General features: G+C 51.3%; 1 protein-coding gene across 1 annotated transcript in view; it reads left to right on the forward strand.

Moving 5' to 3' along the window:
- Positions 1-3,453: 3,453 nt before the first annotated feature.
- Positions 3,454-18,294, forward strand: part of USP31 (ubiquitin specific peptidase 31) — a 45,792-nt gene continuing 30,951 nt past the window's right edge. Inside the window, exon 1 of the mRNA XM_087729019.1 lies at positions 3,454-4,132. Coding sequence (XP_087585145.1) covers positions 3,512-4,132 — 621 coding nt within the window. The 5' untranslated portion in view covers positions 3,454-3,511. The remainder of the gene's footprint in view (positions 4,133-18,294) is intronic.

The following is an 18,294-nucleotide window of genomic DNA, read 5'->3' on the forward strand; positions in this document are numbered from 1 at the left end:
AGAGGGATAAAAAAGGATTTCTCTTTGGCAAACATCAGAGTACTTATAACAGGAAGAAAGTCTGAGGCAGTAGAAATCTCAAGAGAACTTCCCTGGAAAAATTATACATTAAACTAATGAACACCCAAAAGAAAAAGTATCAGTGAAAGTATGAATCATATTTAATAAACATTGAAAAATATACAGCTTGTTGTGTAAATTAAATAATACATTATATAGTATTGGACATTAAGGCAAAAGCAATATAAGGCAAATATTTGTCCAATAATTTTTAAGGTGTCATGGGTGTTTGCAAGTTTTGGCAAAAAGATTTTTGTCTGTTTTCATGTGTGACATGAAAACTTGCAGATGCCTTTTTGTAAGATTCGAAGAGTTATTGCCAAAGATGCCAAGATTTGCCAAGTGAACAAAATGAAAAAGCACTACAGATAATCTTCAACCTAACAACAGTTCATGTGGTGATCATTCAAATTTACAAGGGAACTGAAAAGTGACATGACTGTTTTCCACTTATGACCACTGCAACATCCCTGTAGTCACATGATCAAAATTGGGACACTTGGCAACTGATTCATACTTATGACCATTGCAGCATCCTGGGCTCATGTGATCCCCTTTTGTGAAGTTCTGACAAGTAAAGACAATGGGAAAGCCAGATTCACTTAACAACTGCACTGTCACTAACAACTGCAGTGCTTCACTTAATAACTGTGGCAAGAAAGGTCGTAAAATGGGACAAAATTCATTTAACAAATATCTCGCTTAGCAACAGAAATTCTGGACTCAGTTGTGGCTGTAAGTTGAGGACCACCTGTACCATTAAAACAACCTTTCCAAATAAGCAGACTGGACTGAACCTTTTTGAAAAATAACCAGAAAAAGAGGAAAATGTTTTCTATTCCAGCAGTGATTGATTGCACAACTAGAGATGCACAACCAATGGCACAGACTCCTCTGCAATCTAAAGAGGCAACACAGTGTATTTTTTTGCCTTTGTGTTTTCCTCATAATGGGCCGTGGTGGTACAGTGATTAGAATGCAGTATTGCAGGTTGCTTCTGTTGCCTGCCGGCTGCCTGCAATTTGGCAGTTCGAATCTCACCAGGCTCAGAGTTGACTTAGGCTTCCAACTTTCCGAGGGGGTAAAATGAGGACCCAGATTGTTGGGGGGAAAATACTGACTCTGTAAACGGCTTAGGCAGGGCTGGAAAGCACCGTAAAGCAGTATATAAGTCTAAGTGCTATTGCTATAACCTAGATGGAAGAAGGTATGCAAAGTTTAGGGAAACACTGTGGCTTCTCCAGGTGATTCATCCAGAAGGCTGCAGGCTACCATGATAGAAACATAAAGTGGATTGTTGAGAATCCCAAGAACCGGAATGGAGAAGGGCAGTGAGGCTGGCATGCCCACTTGAGACACACCCAGACTGTTCCCATTTCAGTCGCCTCTGTGGTGGAAGAAAATAATGTAACCAGTTTCTTCAGTAAAAGAGTCTTGAGGAGCAAATATCTGAGAAAAAAGTAGCTATAATACAGAATGCATAAAAACTAAAAGAAAAGTAAAATTAGTTGAATAAATTCTGGACTGCCTTCAGGAATATAACTCTAACCATAACCCTAACCCCAAAAACTCAGGAATGATAGAGTTTTGAACTGAAGTTCATGTCATGGCAATTCTTTAAATGGCTGAATACTGCATTCATGTATGCGTTGACTTGCAAGCTGCCTTTAAACCCACAAAAAAAAATCTAATGGGAAAAGTGAAATGTGTTCTTTGTTGAAGACTGTATAGTGGTTATTTTAATATTAGTTTAATTTGGAGTAGGTTTTGAAGTCCTGAATGGAGGATGTCAACAAAAGGAAAAGGAGGAATTAATCAGCTCCGACAGGCAAAGACACGTTTCAACAAGGGATGATTTCTGGATACTTTAGCAACAAGGGAGGGAGAGTTGATTTGTTCAGGGGCATAATTAATACAAGAAAGGATGCGTTCCTCAGATCTCAGCCAGATAAGGCCAGTAGCAAAACAATGGCTTATAAGAGAGGGAGTGAAAGATATAACAAAAGTGGCAAGGCCTTTACTCCTACCATAGTTTTGGTGAATAAGCTAGACCAAAATATTCATTTCCTTGTAGATAGTGGATGATCAATCCTGCTGACTGTTTCATGTGCCTATCTAAGGCCTTCAGTAGATGCGCCTGTTAGCTTCCAGGGAGGTGCAAAAGTTATTTCCATCTTTGCAAAAGGTCTTGGCAGATGGAAATCAATATAGGATCAATTAAAAAGACAATGTGAGAATAACTTTTTATACTGATCGGAATGACAATAACCAAAACAGAGAGCAGAGGCAGACTGCTTCAAAAAGATGCCACGTTCCAGCCTGCTGCACACAAATTGCCCTAAATTGTGTGCATAGGGATGTGTATGTATCATTTGAAAGTGGGGTATTCCCTGGTGTTCTTCCTTCTAAGAAATGGTATTAAATCAGAGCTCTCTCGTTTGCAAACTGAGTGCGAGTCAGCCATCTTTGCCTTATAGAATGAGATGGGTGGCATATACATTTAAATAAGTAAGTAACTGTGCAGAAGAGGCCAAAGGAATTTTAAGGCGCATAGCAGAAGTTTAATGTCCACAGCAGGGAAGGTAACAGCTGCCCTGCTGGCCAGGCTCTGGGTACCAGAGGGATGCATTTCAGATCATCTGGAAGAGGTCCAGGAAAGGGCCAAGAAGAAAACCAGAGATTAGAAACTCTGATGACAGGAGATGGAGGGAACCTTCAATGTTCATCCTTGAGAGTGAAGCCCTCTTCAAGGAGCCCATTGACCCCCGAGGCCGCTTGTCCTCCACCACTCTGTCTCTCTCTCTCTGTGTGTGTGTGTGTGTGTGAACAAACTCCCCCTCCCAGCAATGAACCTCTTTCCAGCAGCCCCAGCGGTGCCTGAGTTGCTCTGCCTCCCAGGGGTCCACACAGGCCGCCTGGCGCCCCACCTTTCCCAACTCAAGGCAGGCGGGCAGCGGCGGAGCAGCTCCAGGCGGATCCAAGGCTGCCGGAGGGGAGGGGGGATTCAAATCGGGGGTTCCCCCAAGGAGGCTTCCCGGGTTCCCGGCCTTCCTTCCTTCCTGCCGGCTGCGGCAGAGGCGGACTGAGGGTCTCAAGGCTGGCGGGGGCCCCAAAGCCCCTCGCGCCCTCCCCCCGCCCCCACAGCTACAGGCGGGCCCACACCAGGACGACGGGGAGGAGCCAGGCTCGGCCATAGGGATGGGGATGGGGGAGAGAACCGAGTGGCCGCGCGGGCCCTTTAAGGTCTGCCCGACTCCAAGATGGCGGCGCACCCCGGCAGAAGAGCGCGGCGCCCGGCCCCGAGATGGCGCGGCCGGCTTCGTGCGTGACGCCCCGCCATGCGCGCCCCGCCCCGCCCCGCCCCTGCCGCCGCCGGAGCCCTCCGCCGCCTGACCCGCCGGCCCGGTTGCGGCGCTGCCCCCCTCCCCCTCCGCCCGCCGGGAGAGGCGCCATGGCGGGCCGGGTGAGCGGCGCGCCGGCCCCGGGGCTGCCGGCGTCTGGGGCGGCGGGCGCGGGGCCGGCGGCGGCGGCGGGCAAGGAGAAGGAGAAGCGCTCGCTGGGGAAGCGGCTACTCTTCCGCGGGCGCGGCGCGGGGGGCTCCTCGCTGGGCGGGCTGGTGAGCCGCGTGCTGCGGACGCTCTCCACGCTCTCGCACCTGGGCGGAGAGCACGGGAACCCCCCCGCCGCCCCCGCCCCGCCGGTCCCCGAGCAGCCGCCGCCGCCGCCGCCCCCGGCGCGGCGGGAGGAGGAGCGGCCAGAGCAGGCGGGCCCCCCGGCGGCGGGCCCCGACGGCCCCTGCTGCCCCCCGGCCGGCGCGGTGCTGGTGCCCGGCGTGTCGGGGCTGCGCAACCACGGGAACACGTGCTTCATGAACGCCGTGCTGCAGTGCCTGAGTAACACGGAGCCGCTGGCCGAGTTCCTGGCGCTGGAGCAGTTCCGCGGGCCCGCCGCGCCCCCTGCGCCGCTGCCCGAGCCCGAGCCCCGCTCCGGGGAGGTGACGGAGCAACTGGCGCAGCTGGTGCGCGCCCTCTGGACCCTCCAGTACACGCCGCAGCACAGCCGCGAGTTCAAGGTGAGCCCCGCCGAGCCCCGCAGTGCGGAGAGCGGCTCCCGTCCTCCCAGGCTCCGCCGCCGCCTCCCCTGCGGCTCCAGGCCCGCCTCGCTGCCGCGGGGGGAAAGTCCACCTCTGATTGCGGCTGCCTAGAAGCGCCCTGGCGCTTTGCTGGAGACGCCCCGTTGCCGAACTAGGAGTCGTCCTCGGTGCGGGGAATGCGGACTTTGCTGCCCGTAGCCTTTTGCCCCGTCCGGCTTCTTCTTAGTAGATCCTTCATTGGGTTGTTGTCTTTTGCTTGATGGTTTGTCTGGGGTTAATCCCTGCTTCTCTGGGTGTTGATAGCTGGCAAGGAGGAGTCCTGGTCTTTGTGTTGCCTTTTTAACTTTTGTATTGTCTCTACTGAATAGCATCCAAGTGTTGTTTATCTCCGTGTGTCCGTTGATGGGTGAATTCGCATCGCCTAGGCCTGGATCTTCCTCCCATCCGCTTCCCTTTTGATGGGATTTTTTTGCACTTCTTGTGGTTTCTTTGATGAATGACTCCACCATTGGCTGAAAGGGCCCCCATTTGGTTCTGGTGCTCTGACTTTTTCTAAGGCTGTCCTTCTGCAAAAATATGCCAGGTAGCTGGGCCACAGCAGAAGAAGATAGATGAGCTACCTCAGACTCTTCTGGGTGCCCTTTAATAAAATCCTAGTTTCGAGAGGGGCTGCCTGGGTCCCTGGGTTTGACCCCTTGGGTCAAAGGAGGTGGGAATCCCAAGCAAAACAATCCAATAATGGACGCCCAAATAGAGGGAGTTGCCCACCTTTCTGTTTTGCGTGCAGGATACAGAAAATGGAGTTCAGGCTGCAGATTCTGAGAAAACTTTAAGAAAAAGCTTCCTGACAGCTCCTGCATAAGTACATTTTTGAGAGATTTCAGCCAATTTCTGCCATCTTCAATTTTTACCAGGTTTTGGGCTTTCCCCCTGAGATTTCTATATGCATTCTGAAATCTCACAAGGTTTGGCAGTCTTTTGTGTACTGAACTGACAAAAGTGGTGCCGTGATATTGTGATACAAATTCTGCCCCTTTGGAGCATGGTGTGTCACTGGTGAGATGTCACAATACATGTAGAAAAGGATTAGGCTCTGTTTATTGTGATGCTGCTGGTATCAGTCAGGCTCCCAAGGGATCCCGATGGTCCTGTGAGGGTTGAAGCTTGGGAAAGGCATGGCATTGCAGGTGTCTCCCTGGCTGGCAACTGGCAGCCAGCAGCCAGTGAAAAACAAGCACATAAGAACACATCTGGCTGTTGTACAAACAGAGGAGAGGTGGAAACAGGCCAGCTTGCTGGACAGAGGGGTGTAGCCATGTCTGAACACTGTAATAAGCAGAACTTTTCTGACCGTGAGAACAATCAACCCATGGAACAGAAGTTGCCTTCGGAAGTTGTGGGAGCTTCATCACTGGAGGCTTTCAAGAAGAGACTGGACTGCCATCTGTCAGAAATGGTGTAGGGTCTCCTGCTTGGGTGTGGGTTGGATTAGATGACCTACAAGGTCCCTTCTGACTCTATTAACCTGTTAAGCTGTTCTAGGCTCCCTAGTCCACTTGTCATTTAGTTCCTGGATTACTTGTGGCTCTGTTGAGTGGTTCTAGTTGTGGTTGGGTGAAGACTGGCTCTTTGGGAGATCATTGAGTGAGCCACACTGTGCATTGAGGGAGGATTATGGGCTGTGCAGATGGGAATGAACATGAATGCAGGTCTCTAGACCTCCATATAATGGGCTTCACACAATAGGTCACACAATGGGTTTCTTATGCCAATGAGAGGAGCAGGGACAGACCTGCTGTTGGGGTCTGCATAAGGCTAAGGGCCGTGATGGGGAGAGGCTGCCTTCCAGCCCTTGGGGTGCCTTATGCAATTAGCCTATATTAGAGGTCTGGACAGGATGGAGAGAGTTCTGTGAAGTCATGCAGCCTCTGACACCTCCCAGTGCCACTCTGAATTGGGTTTGGGTAAAATAGTGATCTACCATAATGGGTCTCCCTGTGAGTCGTGATTTTTCTTGGTCCCATTGCAGCTCCTGCCTGATCTTCAAAAATAGTCCCAAAGAGAAACTCTTGGTGTGGGATGGCACCAGAGCTTCTGCTGTGTGAGGGTGTAAGGATAGCTACCCTCTGTCTCCTGGAGCCATCTGTCCGCATGGTTGGCATAGCCCTCCTTCCCTTAAGCCCATGGAAGAGAGCAAGGTAGTGGGATGCTGTGCATTCAGCTGGAGGCCTTTCATATCAAAAGGGGGAATTGCTAACATCTTGGAAGATAGGCCCAAGTCCCAGAAGGATCTTGGCAGACGTGAACCCTGGGCTCTGTACAACAAAATTAAAATCAGTGGTGAGAAAAGGTTTACATTTAGGTGAGGAAAACCAAATGCACCAGGATATACAATAGGTGAGACCTGACTCAACAATAGCATCTGTGAGAGGGATCTAGGAGTCCCAGTGGATAATTGATTACGTGTCAGCCAGTAGTGGGCTACACAGTTCATGCACAGTTCATATTGTGTTCAGTTAGTGGTTGATCACTTATTTTTGTTTCATTGGCTGTGGATGAGTGGGCTATGTTTTTTTAGGGTGTTGTGAGAGTCTGTGGGTAGACTAGGTGGCAATGAATTTGGGGATCCTTCAGATTGGGTGATTTTGGATGGTTTTGGTTGGTATCCCTTACTGGGTCTTCGGGAGACCTGGGCAGAAGTGTTTTGAATGTGGCACCGACGTCCCAAGACAGGCAGGGGTGCAGCTGTGCTTGGGGGACATTTGGAGGCACTGCATTGTGGGTGAGTGGTTGTGAGAAACTATTTATAGGCTGGCGTTAGGAGTGAACAATCCCAATTGATTTTATAGTCCCAGCCTCAATGTTGACTCCTGGATTGGCTTGGTGGGCACTGGTGTTTCCCAGACTTATGGTCTTCAACCCCAACCTGCCTTCGACCTGTGGGTGCTGGGCAGGGCCATCCAAAGACACGGGGTGAGCTGTCAACAACTTCCTGATGATTCCCAACTTTCTGTCGCTGTCTGTCGGAGGGACGCCATGGAGGTTCTGTCTGAGTGTCTGGAGTCTGTGGGGCCTGGAGGGGGAAGAGTCTGCTGAAACCCCTGCCAAGAATGAGCCGGTTTGGGTTGAGGTCTTGCTGGTCCCATCCCTTGCTCTGGATGTGGTTGCACAGTAGCCACTGTGACCAGCAGAACCTTTGCAGAACGTCATATTGTGTCCCCATTGTGCCCTTCCCTGGACCAAGAGGCTCTGCTGATGGTCACCCACACCATAGTCACCTTCCAGGTGGACTACTGTAATGGGTTCTACATAGGGCTGGATTTGAAGAGCATCCTGGAGCTGCAGCTGGTACAATATGCAATGACATGGGTGGTTGTGCTGTTTCTCAAGCTCCCCTTGTGACACATTTGCTTTGGGAGCTGCATTGTTTGCCAGTGCGCTTCCTGGTTAAATGCAAGATGCTGATGGACCTCTATGAAGAGTCTCCTATTTCAATGGTGTCAAACTCACGGCAACACATTTTCGTCATGTGACATATCGCAACTTTTGTCCCCTTTGCTAAACCGGAGGTGGGCGTGGCCAGCATGTGATGCATCCACCCTGCAGGCCGCGAGTTTGACACCTCCGACCTATTTGCTATGGGCAGCCCTAGACATCTATTGAGACAATTCCGAGGCTGGTGACTAGGAAGCAGTTTCACTCTACGTCCAGTCTTTCTCCCCATAGAGGTAGTCCTCGATTTACAACAGTTCATTTAGTGAACCTTTGAAGTTATAATGGCACTGAAAAAAGTGACTTACGACCAGTGGTGGGATTCAAATAATTTAACAACCGGTTTTCTGCCCTCATGATTTCTTCCAACAACCAGTTCACCAAACGGCTTAGACAGTTAACAACCAGTTATCCTGAAGTGGCTGAATCCCACCACTGCTTACGATCATTTTTCCTACTATAACTCCTGAAACATCCCCATGGTCACATGATCAAAATTCAGATGCTTGGCAACTGTCTCATATGTATGACGGTTGCATCATCCCGGGGTCATGTGATTCCCCTTTTGCGACCTTTTGCCAAGCAAAATCAATGGGGAAGCCAGATTTACTTAACCACCGTGTTACTAAGTTAACAATTGCAGTGATTCACTTAACAACTTTGGCAAGAAAGCTTATAAAATAGGGCAAAATTCACTTAACATTTGCCTTGCTTAGTAACAGAAATTCTGGGCTCAATTGTCAATGTAAGTGGAGGACAATATGCACTATAGACTAACTTTTTAATGCTTGCAGAAGTCTAAATGGACAGCTGATTTCTTTCATCCCAATGCAGATGCATTCTCCAGTTCTAGTTTACAGTTCTCTTTGTCACTAGTAAAGTTAGCAGGGTTGCAAAGTTAACCAATACCTTTCCATCAGTTGGCACCGGATTCTTCCGGTATTGCCAAAACCCAAAGAAAAGGGTCTGGCTGGGTTTTGGATACCTCACCCTGTTTGTTGGCTGTTTCGGTGGCCTTGATCTTGCTAGACTTTTGGCTATGGAAGAGATCCTGTTCCTGCCCTTCAGGGATCCCTCCTCTCTCCCTGAAGAGGTTCTGCAGCTTCCTCAGGATGAAAGGACCTAGGAAACAGGATATGCTTCATTTTTAAAATTCTGTCCTGGTTTGTAACTTCCACAAGGTTCCTGGATGGAAAATCCTTCATACAGACCTGAATTGCCCAAGTGCCAAGTTTAATCTCTGTTACCAAAGATTTAATTTCTCTTAGATCGTATTTTCCTATACTCTTTGGATGGAGGTTTTGAGTCAGCAGTTGGGAACGCAAGAAATTTGTGTGGATTAGAATACGGAGGTTTGGGGCATTAAATGGGCTCACAACTTGGTGCCATTTGTACAGCACAGGGTCTCAGTTGCTGCCACTGTTTGTATTTATTGCTTGCTTCCATCCGTGAATAGAATCCCAATTTCCTTTTGGCAGACGTTGGGGAAATCAGCTCTCCACACAGACAGGTATCGTTCTTCCCTATTCCTCTTTTCTCACCCCAGCACACCAACCTTCCTTGATGTTTGAATGCAGCCTTCTTCCCAAGGTTTGCCCAGAATTCTAAGAACCGAAAAGAAGAATTACATGGAACAGTTGAGGAAAGTGGGATTCCCTGGTTTTATTGAGCTGTTCCGTTAAGCCCAAAACTCACTGAGAACAACAACAACTAGTCATCTATGCAGGGTAGAATCTGCCATTGCCCCCTCCCGGAGAAGCGTCACGCCTCCAGCAGAGAAACTGAGGCAGGCAGTTCCCATGAACAACTGATATCCATCTGAACTTCACTCATTTCTGTCCTCTGTTAACTCTCCCCATTTCTCTCCATTCCATTTGTGGTAGCCAGAGATATTGTAATTTTCCTCTTCTCTTGGGGCTTCCTTTTCTTACTTCTTCTGCATGGATCCACTTGAACATCGTTCCTCTGTGGGGAGACGAGCAAAGCAAACAAGAGTTGAGCCACTCTTCCCTTTCTCCACAAGCAGAGGCTTCCTCTCCTCCTCCTCCTCCTCCCTTTTAGAGCTTCCACATCTGAAGTGGTGATAGATATTCGTGTAGGCCTGAGCCAAATGAGGACTGTTGTACTGTAGCGCGGGTCTCCCCAGCTTCATGTGGGGAAGGCTGAGGGTGACGGGAGGATTAGAGGGCAACAGACTGAGTGGAGGTTCAATAGGCTGAGGTGAGGGCAGAATCTTCAGATTCAGTGAGGCTTGTGGGGTTAGATAATTATCTAAGCACACAATCTTCCTCAGCCTGATGTCTCCTCAAGATATTGGATTATATTTGCAGTAGTTATAATAGAAGGAGTTGCAGCCATTATGGCAAAAACTGAGAAAACTGAGTAATGGCCAATCAGAGGGTGGCAATACAGCAATGACGTGCAGTGAGCTTTATGGCTGGTGAGGCAAAGCCCTGGTGCGGCTTTCCAAAAGCCCCACTGAAGCCCCGCCACTATGTCCACCATACAGGCGGAATGCCCGAGCCTTCCCCACTGGCCAGAGGGCCCCCTCCTCCTCCTCCTTCAGGGGGCCACTGGGACCTTCTCCGGCCCAGGCCCGGAGGGGAAGCCCCTTCCGCCAGCCGGGGGAAATGCCGTGGGCCTCCGGTGAGAGGGCAGCGGGGCGCTGACCTGCATGCTGGCATCCAGGGCGGTGAAGAGCAGCCTGCAGGTGGGGCAGCTGAGGTTCATCCAGCTGAAGCGCGCTCCGGCCGTGGGCAGCAGGCTCTCCAGGGCTGGCCGGCTCTCCCGGGGCACCGCCACCACCACCGCCAGTGCCACGGCTAGCACCAGCCGCACCGCCATTGCCCAGCCCGACCCGGCGGCTCAGCTCGCAAGACGGGAGGCGCTCCGCCCGGGCTCCCCTCGCCTCACCTGCTCACTGCTGCCCGCCGCCCGCCCAGCAGGGAAGGCGCCGCGGAGGACGGGCAGGCGGGCGGAGCAAGGTCCGGAGCCTCCACCCCCCAAGATGGCCTCCGCCCGGCTGGCCTTGGAGTTGAGAGTCCCGCGCTCTGCCTGCCCGAACCCGGCGGAGCCTCTGCAGCCGGGAAGGGCTGCGTGGTCCCCACAGGGGAAGAGCTGCCCGAGCCCTCCCTCCCCCCACGGCCCTTCCTGGCCCAAAGCTCCCGCCCGTCTCGGACCTCGCAGGGGAGACAGGCAGGCAGGAGGCCCGGAGTGACTTTCCTTCCGCCCCGCAAGGCTGCCTCTATGGCGGACATAAACGCGAGACGCCTGTCGTTCTGTAAATTTGCTTTTGCAGACAGGTTTGTTTGGTTTTTTTTAGTTGCATTGAGCCCTTTCAGGGTATACTTCACGAGGAAGTATTTAATCACTCCAGCTTGAAAATCAAACTCCCCCAGCAGCTTTTTCGGTTTCTTTCGCCCGTTCTTTTGCCCTTTTGAGCGTCTTCCCTGCCTCCGATCACTGTCAGGGGATCTGGAACCGCGTTTTGCCCCTTTTATTTCATAATAGAAATATAAATAAGCCGGGATTTGTTCGCGATAACATCGAAAACACGCTTGTCAACCCCATATATTTAAACCCAAATACCAAAGCAGCCAAAAATCTTGCCGAAGTGAACGAAAACCCGTTTCCAGGACAGAAAAGGGCAACCCTCCAGATTTATTGCTGACAAAAATCACATTCCCCCCCTACCTCATTAACCCAAGAAGAACTGGTCCCAAAGGTGCTTTTTTTTCCAAAAGGCGAGTTGACTTTCTTGGGGTATTTCCCCCCCCCCCTTTGAACACGTTAAGCTTCTCATCCATGAAGCTTTCGGTTCTTCTATCCTCTTGCATGAGAAGAGAAACGTCTGAAAGGGGGGGGGGGCAGAAAGTCCGCTCGCCTTTGGAAAAAGCGCAGATCTGAATGATTGAGAACCTCTCCGTAGAGATAATGGTAAAAGGTTGGAAAAACCAAAGAAACTTTACTTGCACACTGGAGAGTTGAACTTGCTGTTGAACGAGCATGAACTTTTCCAACACAGGCGCGTTTTACAAGCAAGGCTCCTGCTGCTCGATTGCACAGTCGCTCAAGTGCAAGGCATGATTCGCTGCTTCCAGATCAGGAGGCGGGAGAATCAGTGCCTCCTTTGCATATGAATTTTTTTGCTTTTTAACTCTTTCTTAACTTTTAAAAGGTGAAAAATTCCTTAGGCAAAGGAGGCCCTGAGTTCTCTGGCCTCCTCCTATAATTAACACTGAGAGCAGACACCAAGCCACTGTGACTTGAAATCTGGTAGCAACTATCCTGGCTTTAATTATTTTAAAAAAATTCTTTAAAATCCTTTCCTTTCCCTCAGGAGACTGGTGAGGCCCCGCCTCCCCTGCCTCTAGTGACTGCACGTCCCTGCAATACAGGTAGTCCATTTTACAACCTCTCTTGCCACAGTTGTTAAATGAGTCACTTACAGTTGTTAAATTACCATAGTAACACGGTTGTTAAGTGAATCTGCCTTCCCCAGTGCTTTGCTTGTCAGAAGGTGGCAAAAGGTAATCATATAACCCCAGGACACTGCAACCGTCATAAATTGAGTCAATTGTCAAGCATCCAAATGTAAATCACGTGGCCATGGGGATGCAACAGTCATAAGTGTGAAAAATGGTCATTTTTACAGTGCTGCTGTAACTTTAAACAGTCACTAAGAAAACCGTTGTAAGTTGAGGATCCTTCCTTCTAGGTCAGTGGGAAGAGGGATTTGGGGGCACAAATGGAAGGATGGGGCTGGGAATAACTGCCTTATTGAGGAAATAGGCTTAGAATAATTTTAAGGGTGTTTAGTATTGGTGGAATATAGAGATTTATAGAAATAAATGAATCTTTTAAACAATATTTATTAGTCGTCGTCATGCTCCTATGTCAACCAACTGTATGTGCTATCCTGTCTCCTCCCCATGTGTCATTACTTAGTGGTGGCTATAAAACAAAAGGATAATAAAGGAGAAAAACACTGAAAGGAGGAAGAGTCACAACGATACATTTACCAGGGCCGGTCAAAGCATCATTTTGAGCTGTCCATAACTATTCGAGCAGTAACTCCTCTCTGAAGGAGAGGGATGGTTTAGAAAGAGGGAATATAAATAAATTAAAGGTTAGGGTTAGGATGCATGTGGTTTGACCATACATGACTAACAATTTAAAGTGGTGCTAATAAAAAATATTGCCCAATTAAAGAAGTTATATACAACTTTACAACGTTTACAAGGTCCTGGGCGTTAAGAACTAGTGTTATCTCAGCTTCTGTGTCTAGGAGAAGCCACAAGAAAGAAGTCAACATTATCTGATGAAAAATGTTTCCTGGCACAGAGGTTGCTTTGCATGCATTGACCAAACTGGATCTGGAAGGATCCTCAACTGACAGGTCTCACGGAGAAACAGTCCTCTCTGCAACAGTCTGACTCCCATCACCTGAGACATTTGGCTGGCACAAATATTTTGCATTTAAGTCAGATGATGCTGTGGGAATGCTGAACTGTTGTATGGAACTGGCAATTGGCTGGGTGAAACATGATAGTGGGAAGATGAGGGTTTCTCCCAAGTTTGTTTTTCTGATAGTTGAGAACTGGGCCTCCCAATAGCTGTTGATATCAGACAGGCAGGGTAGGTATCTTTGTGAAATGACTGGAAGGGGAGTGGAACTTAGTTTTGGACAGTGGATCTGATCCTTCTTGAAAAAGTTGATTCCAGAAGATATTTCTGGGGTTATTTACACATCGTGCCCTAAACAGAGCAGCGGAGGCTACACCTCAACGCCAGGGCTTCTCAGCGGAGAACTTTTTCGATGAGCAGGCCATCGAGACAGACACTGTTCCTATGCCCAAGACCTTCCTTGACCTGGTAAGGCGCCAATGGGCATCTCCTACAACTGGCCCCTCACCCTCCTCTTCAGACAGGGTGTTCTTCAATATGGACCAAGAGCTGGCTAAGCTACTTGCACAGCCCACCATAGATGGTTTAGATTTAGGTTTAGGTTTTATTTGGTTTGTATGCCGCCCTATTCCCAGAAGACTCAGGGCGGCTAACAATCAGAAGGGGAGCGGGTACAAAATAAAAATAAAAGACAAACAATTTAAAATACAGCAACAGTCGTAACCTCGGATGGGGCTGGAAAATTCAACAGCCCCAGGCCTGCCAGAACAGCCAGGTCTTAGTTGCTTTGCGGAAGGCCGGAAGGTGGTAAGGGACCGGATCTCAACAGGGAGATCATTCCAGAGGGCCGGAGCAGCCACAGAGAAGGCCCTCCCCCGGGGAGTTGCCAGCCGACATTGGCCGGCAGATGGAATTCAGAGGCACATTTTAGTGAGGGGGACTCCTCCCTCTGGGCCCAGCCAGGTTTCAGTAATACATGCCAGGTCTGCCCCCTCGTCTAATATTAGGTTCCGGACGAGGGGAGCTTTGTGAACCACAGATCTGGCATTTAGCAACAACAGCCTGAGACCAGGGCCCTGACAACTCTTGCCATCTGGTCCTGGAGTGGAACTAGTAGGGCCGGAAGGAGGGATCGCTGTGACGTAGCGGACCCTCCTTCCCCGGTAATGGCTAGCCCTAAAGTTCCTGCCGTACCTGCCCCGCCCTGTCATGACCATAATGTACCGGCCCACCCCCGTGCCCGTAGACCCCATTCCCCCTCCCGTAGCCTCCGCTCTCTCCAGCAGGCCATTTATATCAAGCATTCTAGGACTGGAGGTAGGCCTGGGCCCCCTACCACTTCTGCAATAGCACTCAGTGGAGGAGGCACCAGGCTGTAATCCCAATCCTTTCATAATTACACATCCATTCACCCAAGCAGTCCCCACGTAGCAGTTAAAAAACACAAAATACAATGATAATAAGGTTAATAAAAAGTGGGATCATTCACTCAGGCACATACATATCACATGCACTCCCCATACAAGTTAAAAATTGCGCAGCTGTGCAGAATTCGTACAAAGTTTCTATAAAAAGAATAAAAAGTTGTACTAATATGAGAGAGGAAGTCTTAGTGTTCTTAATCTTCTCCTCTGCGGAGTCCAGCAAAAAGGGCAAGATCCAAAAGTTTGAAGTGGCTGGAGGGTTAATGTCGGTTGGAGGGAGGTGCGGAGCAGGCTCCCTACCCACGTCCTCTTCGTCCCCAGTCGTGGCTCTTCATACATCCATCAACATGCCTGGGGAGCCAGAGGATGCCTTGAAGGTGGAGGACAAGAAGGCGGACCTCACCTTGCAGAGGGGTCATCAAGCAGCGGCCTGGGCTGTGAAAGCATCCACCATAGCCTCCTTCATCATCAGATCATCCTTGCTGTGGCTGCAGGAGCTACAGCAACGCACCCCCATAGCAGATGCCCGGTCACATCAGGACATCAACAAGCTGCCAGTGGCCATCCAGTTCTCATCGGATGCCACCTTGGCTGCAGCCAGATTTGCTTCCAGGGCGATCGCATCGTCGGTGGCATCACGCAGGCTGCTGTGGCTACGACAGTGGCAGGCAGAGGTTCGTCACAAGTGGCGCCTGGTTTCGGCCCCCTTCACAGGGGACTCCCTCTTTGGCTCGGCTCTGGACTGGTTCCTGATTGAAAACAAGGACAAGAGGAAGATCCTTGCCACTGCCCAGAAGAAAGGCAGCTTCAGGATGACTCCATACCCCAGACGCTCCTACTCCCGGGGTCAGGACTCTGGTTCCTTCTTTCGGGGTCAGGATTCCTTTAGGGCAGTGATCCCCAACCCCCGGTCCGCGGACCGGTGCCGGGCCGTGGAGTACCTGGCACTGGGCCGCGCAGCGGCCGGGGGCCATGATCGCTGCAGCGGCCAGGGGCCATGATCGCTGCAGCGGCCGGCCGATTCCTGAAAAAAACCTAAGAGTGCCTACGCAGCTACGTAGGGCTAGCGTAGACAGCGCTAGTAGCGTAGCCTTGCGTAGGCGCAGTTTGTGCTACGCTATCTACGCTAGCCATACTGAACTGCACCTGCGCAAGGGTACGCTACTAGCGCTGGTCATCGACGCGCTCAGTGGGCCACGGTAAAATTATCAAAGGCTGACTGGTCCGCGGCGATAAAAAGGTTGGGGACCACTGCTTTAGGGGGTCAGAGGCAGGGTTCTCTGGAAGCAGGCAGTACCAGGGGGGATTCCCTGCTAGACAAAGGTACCCAGACAGACAGCAGAGAGGCAGGCAGCAGAAGCAGCCCTTTCGAGGGGGCGGAGGAGGCAGAGGGGGGCGCTCCTTCTGCAAAAATTAAAGCTAGGCCCAGCGTTCTCCCCATTGGGGGGTGCTTAGCGCACTTCGACGACCGCTGGGACCTCACCTCCTCTGACAGATGGGTGCAGAAGACCATCAGGCATGGGCTTTCACTCTAATTTCTTTCCAGTCCCCTGAGCTTCTTCCGGATATGTCCGGTTTCTAAGAACCAGACCCAGAGGTTGCTGATGCAGGAAGCCATCCAACACCTGTTGGAGATCAGGGCGATCCAGCTGGTGCCTCCAGAGCAACAGGGTCAGGGGCACTATTCCATTCTGTTTGTCATCCCCAAGGCCTCTGGGGGCTGAAGAGCGATCCTTGACCTGAAACGCCTGAACCGTTCCATTCGTTATAGGAGGTTCAAGATGCACTCCCTGCACTCTATCTTGGAGGGGGTTAGACAGGGAGACTTTCTCACTTCCATAGACCTCACTGAGGCCTATCTGCACATTCCCATTGCCCAGGATCACCGCAGGTATCTCAGATTCTGCTACATGGGACACCACTATCAGTATCGGGCCCTCCCCTTCGGGCTGTCTTCGGCCCCGAGGGTATTGACGAAGGTAATGGCAGCGCTGGCAGTGCACCTGAGACAGGTCCTGGTGCGCATCCAATGTTACCTGGATGACCTGCTTCTGCAGTCATCTTCCTTTAGGGGTGCCCTGCGAGACCTAGACATCACCATGACAGTCCTGAGGGACCACGGGTTTACGGTGAACCTAGCCAAGAGTCACCTCCACCCCTCTACTAGTCTGATTCACCTAGGAGCCAGAATAGACACCCAGGTTCCTCTTGCCGTTCCAGCGAAGGTGCATGAGCTGTTCACAGACCAAGGTACTTCTCCCGGTAGAGGTCTCCCGTTCCCTGACTTGGTGGACGTCCCCAGCGATCACGAAGGGCGAAACCTTCTGGACACCAGACCGCTTGACGGTAACGACGGACGCCAGTCTGAGCGGGTGGGGTGCCCATCTGCTGGCTCAGATGGCACAAGGACAGTGGACTCAGGCAGAAGGGACTCATAACATAAACTGGTTGGAGCTCAGGGCGGTCCGGCTGGCCCTGTTACGGTTCCAGAACTCGGTCAGGGGCCAGCACATATTAGTCCTCACAGACAATATCACCACCAAGGCCCACATAAACAGGCAGGGGGGGACCAGATCAAGGGCCCTCATGAAGGAGGCCAAACGTCTGGGTCAGTGGGCCGAAAGGAACCTCCGGTCTTTGAGGGCAGAACACATAGCGGGGGTGGACAACACCAGGGTCGACTGGCTCAGCCGGGCTGAGGTGGACAACTCAGAGTGGAGGCTGCAGCCTGCGATATTCGAGGAGGTGGCCGAGCGCTTCGGGCTCCCGGAGGTCGATCTGTTCTCCACTCCCCTCAACACTCAGCTCCCGAGATTCTTCTCCAGGTACCGGACAGGGGGGGGCGGAAGGGACGGACGCTCTGCGGAGCTCATGGCCAGGGGTCTTTTGTATGCCTTTCCTCCCTTGCCCCTCATTCCCAGGGTCATACGGAAGATCCTTCAGGAGGGGGCGGAAGTGGTTCTGTTGGCTCCTCATTGGCCCCGGAGGCCTTGGTTTGCAGATCTCCAGTCTCTGTCGGTGGAGAGGCCCTTGAGAATCCCCCAGGAGAGGATATCCCTCAGCCAGGGGTCGCTGGAGCACCCGGATCCTCAATGGCTCCAGTTGACCACTTGGAGATTGAGTGGAGCATCCTGAGGAAAGACCTCTTCTCCCCCAGGGTGATAAGGACTATCCAGGCTGCCCGCAGACCCTCCACGGAGTGCATCTATGGCTCCACGTGGCGGGCCTTTGACTCTTGGTGCAACTCCTGGGGGTACAACCCCATCCAGGCTATGGTGCCACAGGTTCTGGACTTCCTCCAGGCGGGCCTGGATAGAGGGTTAGCTCCTAACACAATTAGGAGACAGGTTTCAGCCATCTCATCAGTTCTCCTGTGTGGCAGAAACCAGAGTTTGACGCACCATCCCATGGTCAGGCAATTCCTTAAGGGGGCCTCCAATCTCAGACTACCTACGGTACACAGGTACCCTTCCTGGGACTTACACAGGGTATTGGACGCTCTAACAGGCGCTCCATTTGAGCCGTTACGAACAGTTTCCCTTAAGTTCCTGACCCTGAAGGTGGTGTTCCGGGTGGCCATCACCTCCGCCAGGCGGATATCCGAACTGCAAGCGCTGTCCACCAGGGAGGATCTCTGTGTCTTCCACCAAGACAGGGTGGTGTTACAGCTGGATCCGTCCTTCATCCCCAACGTGTGCTCCTGCTTCCATCGAGCCCAGGAACTGATTTTGCCCAACTTCTGTCCGGACCCTTCTCACCCGTTGGAGAGGAAGTGGCACACTCTGGACGTAAGGAGGGCTCTGAGGATTTACCTCAGGA

The sequence above is a fragment of the Thamnophis sirtalis genome, unplaced genomic scaffold (assembly GCF_051295495.1).
Source record: "Thamnophis sirtalis isolate CommonGarterSnake01/CBP01778 unplaced genomic scaffold, rThaSir2_p1.2 scaffold_14, whole genome shotgun sequence".
In the NCBI taxonomy this organism is placed as follows: domain Eukaryota; kingdom Metazoa; phylum Chordata; class Lepidosauria; order Squamata; family Natricidae; genus Thamnophis; species Thamnophis sirtalis.